The sequence below is a fragment of the Crocodylus porosus genome, unplaced genomic scaffold, assembly GCF_001723895.1.
Source record: "Crocodylus porosus isolate Cpor-Errol unplaced genomic scaffold, CroPor_comp1, whole genome shotgun sequence".
Classification (NCBI taxonomy): domain Eukaryota; kingdom Metazoa; phylum Chordata; order Crocodylia; family Crocodylidae; genus Crocodylus; species Crocodylus porosus.
This window is the reverse complement of record NW_017728918.1, coordinates 6,521,226-6,527,741: the sequence shown is the minus strand read 5'-3', so window position 1 is coordinate 6,527,741 and position 6,516 is coordinate 6,521,226. Positions and strand designations below refer to the sequence as shown.

General features: G+C 50.4%; 1 protein-coding gene across 1 annotated transcript in view; it reads left to right on the top strand.

Moving 5' to 3' along the window:
• The window catches only part of MTMR9 (myotubularin related protein 9), a 37,839-nt gene that overhangs the window by 24,314 nt on the left and 7,009 nt on the right, over positions 1-6,516 (top strand). Inside the window, exons 7-8 of the mRNA XM_019537192.1 lie at positions 2,837-2,978; positions 3,669-3,889. Coding sequence (XP_019392737.1) covers positions 2,837-2,978; positions 3,669-3,889 — 363 coding nt within the window. The remainder of the gene's footprint in view (positions 1-2,836; positions 2,979-3,668; positions 3,890-6,516) is intronic.

Sequence of the window (6,516 nt, the reverse complement as noted above, 5' to 3'; positions counted from 1 at the left end):
CCCTTTGGGCAGGGGGCTGGACTCGATGATCTCCCGAGGTCCCTTCCAGCCCTGATGTCTATGAAATCTATGAAATGTTCTTAACAGCCACTAAGGGAGCTCTCGGGGAGATGTGTGGGAAGCCTGTTTGAGAAGCTAGTGATTACTGTGGAATGGACAGGGGCGTTTTCATTGTATGATCTCCACAGCAAGGGTGGTGGAAGTTGTATTGTGTAGAGGTGCGCTGATGCATCAGTCCCATATCAGATCAGCACTGATGTAAGGAAAATTGCCGGTATCAACAATCAGCGTTTTTTGGGCTGATGTAGCTGATTAAATGCCCTGTGCATGTGCTCAGCTGCCACATAGCATGCACGTAGCCAGGACCACAGCCCAGCAGGGTGGAGAGCAGCCAGGTCTGGCTGGGAAGTCTGTTGTGAGGGAATGGGCATGGGCAGATTGAGATTCCCCTGCTGTGAGGGAGAGAGTGGGGCTGGGTCAGGTGCTGCACAGCCAGGGCTGGCAGGGGATGAAGCTGCGAGTGGCTTGTCTGGGAGGCATGGGGAGGCGGTGGCTGCCACCACTGCACACATCCTGGGAGTGCCCCCGATACGCATGTGGGGCGAGTGTGGGCAGCTGCTGCAGGCTGAAGCTGGGGTGGTGCCAAGCTGTTCCCAGAGGGGGTGGGCTGGCCTGCACTTAGGGTGGGCAGCGGTGGCACTGGGAGGGGGGCTACAGCAAATTTTGGGGTCACTGCAGCCCCACCCCTTGTAATCTTCCTTCCAGCGCTACCACTGCCTGCCTCGAGCGCAGCTGGGCCCAGCACCCCTGCCGGGAAGAGCCCAGTGCAGCCCCTCCCAGCCCACCATTGCCCCACATGCAGATCAGGGGCACCCCCCCATGCCTTCCTGGGATGCACACAGTGGTGGGAGCTGCCCCTTCCCCATACCCCTGGGACCAGCGGCTCACGGCTCCGTCCCGTACTCTCTCCGGCCGTGCAGCCCCTGCCCCAGTCCTACTCACCATGGGGGGCTCAATCTGTCCCCTTCCACATCCCTTCCCTCCCTCCTTGCCCATTGCCCCACAACAGACTTACCAGCTGGACACCCTCTCCAAGCTGCCTGGCTGCATATCGGAATTGGATTGATATCAGCCGGTATGGCTCGCTAAAAATTGGCCATTGGTATCAGTCCAAAAAATCTCTTGTTGGTGCACTCCTAGTGTTGTGTATTGTCTTGTTGCCCTGTAGGAAGAAAAGTGCCAGATTAGGTTAACATTGTTTTCACATCATTCTGTGTGCACTCCGCAATTAGCCTCTCCATTTGAAGTGGAGCAGAAATGTTACTGCAGTGCAGGGGTGGGCAAAATGCAGCCTGCAGGCTGGATGCAGCCTGACAGGCCTTTCTATCCGGCCCGCAGGGTCCCTAGAAAACTTAGAAAATTAATATTTACCTGCCCCTGGCTGCCTGTCATGCAGCCCTCGATGGCTTGCCAAAACTCTAAGTGGCCCCCCACCCAAAATAATTGCCTGGCCCTGCTGCAGTGGCTTTTGGGTTGAAACTTAAATGCCACTTTTTTTTTTTTCCTGTTTGCTTTACATCAGGGTTCATTTGATCCTAGATGTAATCTCACTTCCTTTCGGGTGTGCTGTGCTAGGTACAGCCAAAAGCATAACTATGTACGTAGGTTACATTTTTATGCTCTCTGCTTTAAAACAAGCAGTAGCTGTAGCTGCAAAGTCACTGGCACTCATTTGAAGGATCATTTTTATTTCCAGATAATTTGTAACTCAGTTTGCCTTTGCATTGGAACAAGTAAAGCCTGTGATTATCTTTTACTCCAGCTAAAAGAAGTTTGGGACAAGTAAGTGTTTTCATCAAGACATGCAGAGGAGAAGAACTTATTGTTAAAGTAACTTCCCAGAACTTTGAATGTGAGACTTGAGGCTGTTGAAGGGCACTTACCAGAACCGAAATAGAGAACAAAGTTGGGGAAAGGAAATTGGCTGTTCTGAAAAGTGCATTTGGAGGTTGGGGAAGGAGCAGTACACGGAATCTGAGCCATGGGCCAAGACTTACTTTGCTTGTTTCTCTGTCCTTCCCTAAGCACTTCATGTCATTCTTTTGATCCATCTCTGCTGATAATGGTATTATGAATCATGCTCCGTTCTTGGTCAGAGCTAAGCAATTTGGCCAGGAGAATGTTTTTATGCCTTCATAAACTGAGCCACCTCTAACTGGCTGTCCCCGTCTGATGCACAGCTCCTCTTTGGAGCATCTGGATGTCCAGTACAGTCTGGAGTGTTAAGTGTCTGTAGACCAGGTGCATTCAGTGTGTGTGGTATCTGTAGAGCCCCCGTAGACCTGATTCTTATTTGACCCTCGGTGTGGGAAGGTTCAGAGCGCTACTTCATCCTAGTAAAATCCTTGATGACCTGGCTGAGCTGCTTTACTTCCTGTTTTGTTTTCTGTTGGACTGGAGGTAAGTACTTAGTGGTATAAATCCAGCAAAGTGGGTCCTGAATTGCTGGGTTATCTTCTGTGTGCCTGACAAATTCTGGATTTCCTGAGCATGTGCGTAAAAGACTTAATATAGTGGGATGATTTGGGACTGGAAAAGGTATAATATATAACATATAAAAACATAATGTATTTATTTATACATGTTTAATACTACTTTTTTTTTTTACCCCTTTGCCTGGGGAAAAAATTGAGTGGGAAAGCAGCAATGGGCCGAGAGCTGGAAAGCTACTCACCGTTGTCTCTGCATGCAGCAGTGGGGCTGGCGATGTGCTTTGAGGCACTACTGTCTGTATTTGGCATCTGTAAAATTTTTGCCCTGTTTTATTTTCTCCCAGGGAAGGAGCATCTGTGTTGGTTCATGGGACTGAAGGAACCGATTCGACGCTGCAGGTAACTTCACTGGCCCAGATCATTTTGGATCCCAGGTGCAGGACCATCCATGGGTTTGAGTCTCTTGTTGAGCGGGAGTGGCTTCAGGTAAGAGATGCAGTCTAAGTGACAGCAAGGAAAGTGTATGTGTGTGCATGAAACAAAAAGGCATGGCAGTGGGGCTGGGAGCTATGAAGAAACACCTGGATGTGTACTGTGGTAGATTTTAAAGAGCCACAATTGTGTTGAGTCTCACTGTCCCAGGTCCTGTGCAACCAAGAGCAACACCATTATTAACACTGTCTTGCTTCGAAGGGCACTGGCTGTAGCAGTCTGCCAGTTCAGCTGGCCTTTCCCACCTGCTTTGCATGTGATTTTTCTTTTTTTTTTTTTTCCTTCTCAGTAGCATCAACACAAGACTTCCCCTTCTGCTATGTTTAGGACGTTGCTCTAGTCGGAAATGTGATGACATGTTCTGCTGTGCATAGTTCATTGCAGCCTGTTTTTTCAACCTGGCATTTCTTTTTTTGTGCAAACAGCAGTTTTGTCCTCAGCCAAATTCCCTGCAGCATGTATTCTGTAGTCTCATAGTACGGGATACTTTTCAGTAGCATAGGAGTCATATAAGTAGTATGTCAGATTTGGGCTACCAGGAGCTTGAAGCTGGATTGCCGCTGTAAAGCTGAGCAGAGTGTGACATGGTCCTGCGGACAGAACGTGTTGTGCAGAAATACCTTGGTTCTGCATCCTGACACTATTGCTTTTCTGATAGGATGTTCTTCTCATCCTTGCTCACAGGCAGGTCACCCATTCCAGCAGCGCTGCGCACAGTCAGCCTACTCCAACAGCAAGCAGAAATGGGAGGCCCCTGTATTCCTGCTCTTCTTGGACTGTGTGTGGCAGATCCTCCGGCAGTTCCCCTGCTCTTTCGAGTTCAGCGAGCACTTTCTCATCATGCTTTTTGAACACGCCTATGCCTCACAGTTTGGGACATTCCTGGGCAACAATGAAAATGAAAGGTTAGTTGGGATGGTTATTTGACACTCCTCAGTGTCAGGCCACATCCATCCCAGGGAAATGTTCCAGCAGCCTGAAGGAGGGATGGGCTTGGCCTTGTTTCTTCTTAATGCTGTGGAACCTTTTGAAATCATCTAGAATATTTCAGTCATCTTCACGTAAGACAGGTTCCTTCATTTTATTTTAAGTGTTTATCTGAGCTCAATTGCTGCACTATTTAAACTCCCAACAGAGTAATGTGTTTAGCCTTCCAGCACCTCTTGTGAAGCAGGGAAGTGATCTCATCCTCACTTTCCAGTGGGAAACAGAAGCACAGAGAGACATAGTGAGGAAGTCTGTGGCAGCGCTGCCCTCAGTTCCCTGCTGTATCACATCTTAGGCTGGTACTGAACTAAATCATCCTTTCCTGCCTGCATCCCCCCCACCTCCCCGAACCATCTTGGAACATCTCCATCAGTAGCTTTAACATATAGCCTCTTGCAGGGGAACTATTCCAAAACCTTTTACACAAGTAAGTAATGACAGAGGCCACATAAAAAAAGAGCCACAGGGGAAAGGTTCTGTTGTATTCATGTGAAAGATGAGGTGAAGGCTGCTATGCAGGACAGAAGCTGCAAAAGAGGCTTGCACTGAAACGGTTGAGATTGTCCTCTGGGTTTCATCCAGGCCTTTAAGATGATCTAGTTATTTTAGCTGGCTGGAGATTAGGGTCTAGAGCAGGGGTGGGCAGTTATTTGGGCCTGGCCTAGGGACACATAAGGAGTTTTGATGAGTTGTTGCAGGCCAGGTCAGTACGTTTTCCCCCTGTTCTCTCCCTTTCCTGCAATTGTTCAAAAAACAACTTGTCAGAACTCCCTATGTGGGATGGGGCTGTGGGTGGGCGTTGAGCCATGTTTCAGAGCAGGATGGGTAGGAAAAGCTGGGACCACAGGGCAGGGGTCGCAGGACAGCGTGTGGGGGCATGGGTGCGTGTGTGGTGGGGTGGGAGCTGCCTGGGCACTAGGTATTGGGAGTGGGGGGAAGAAGAGGGCAGGGGTTCGGCAGAGTTCACCCAGGCAATGTGGTCTGTAGATGCCCCCACAGCACTCCACATAGGGCTGAGCCCTGCCTGAGGCAGCCCATGCCCACTGCCCTGGCTCCAGCCAGTGTGCACAGCTTACTGGTGGGGCTGCTTCCAGTGTGGCTGTAGCCACCCTAGTGCTGCTCAGTTCCCCTTGCCTCAAGTGGCAGCTCCTGCTGCGCTACTCCGGGCTGGGAGGAAACTTCAGCCAGGTGGTACCTGCTCCAGCACGTAGGGCCCCGGCTTCAGTTTCCAGCTGCCCTTCATCCACTCCCCCAACCCAGCACAGGCAGCCAAGTGGGTTAGAAAGCAGCTGGGAGCTTCAGCTGAGCAGCTTCTGCCCCAGCACATGGAGCTGCCCAGCTGAAGCTTCCTCCTGGCCTGGAGCAGCAAAGCAGGAGGAGCAGCTGCTGGAGGCAAGGAGAGCCAAGCAGGACCTGGGTCTCTGCAGTCTCACTAGGACAAGCCCTGCCAGAAGCTGTGTGCAGGCTGGGGATGGTGGGCAGGAGCGCAGCACCGATTGCCTTGGACAGGGTTTGGCCCCATGCAAAGTGCTGCAGGGGCAGCTGCAAACCAAACCCAGTCAATTGGCTGGTGCCCCCTGTGGCCCAGATCCAATCAGTTGGTCAGCCAGTTCTGGCTCATGGGCTGTATTTTCCCACAGTGGGGAGCAGAAGAAACAGCAAGTCTTTAAGTGAACGAAAGATGCAGAGGATTTTAATCCATGTGTATTTACCTGCTTCTGTCCATGAGTCTGCTGCTGAGAAATGAGTCTGCTTCAGGTCAAGTAGATGGGCAGAGTAGATGACTGAGTAGGCTTCTGAATGCCTGCCCTAGTGCGGGTCTTGGGCACTCTGCCCTGGGATGCTGGGGGAAGAAGTTGGGACCCTGCAAAGCCACCCTCTACAGTTGCCAAGCCTGGATACATGCAGTGCAGCACTGAGTGGAGGAGGTTTGGACATGGTCTAATTGTCCTTACTGGAAATCTTTATGCTTGCCTTGAAGAGGGTTTACAGTGCGTTTTGCAGGGTTTCCAGGCTGGTATTCTGGAAAACAGAATCCTATTTAGAGCAAAATAAAGCACATCCTGAACTGCGCTAAAAAGCCCAATGAGAAGAGCACTGAAATCTTCCCTAAAACCATCTCCTGTCGGATGGTGCCCACATTCACGCCTATGTAGTAGCATAGGAAACACCTGAAGTCCAGTTAAAATGGGTTTCAGCTTTCTGGACTGTTTAAAGCAGTTGTGTGGATTGTAACCCTGCGCAAAGCGCATGGTTCACTTTGCTGGTAGCTATTTAGCCATGGCCAACCAAGCAAGAGGTGCTGAGGTGTGATATAAGGATGGCCGCCTTGTATGTCTCTCCAGAGTGGCTGTGACCCGAGACAGGGTCACACTCTGTTTCTGTTGTTTGATCCAGTGCCTGTTTAATGAGAGCAAACTCTGAAAGTTCTTACTTGTGGAGCTGCCTTAGTTGGACAGTGTGTGCTTTGCTTTCTATCACAAGAGAGAACCCGTAAAACGGGTGTCAAAGATGTGGCCTGCGGGCCAGATCTGGTCCTCAGAGC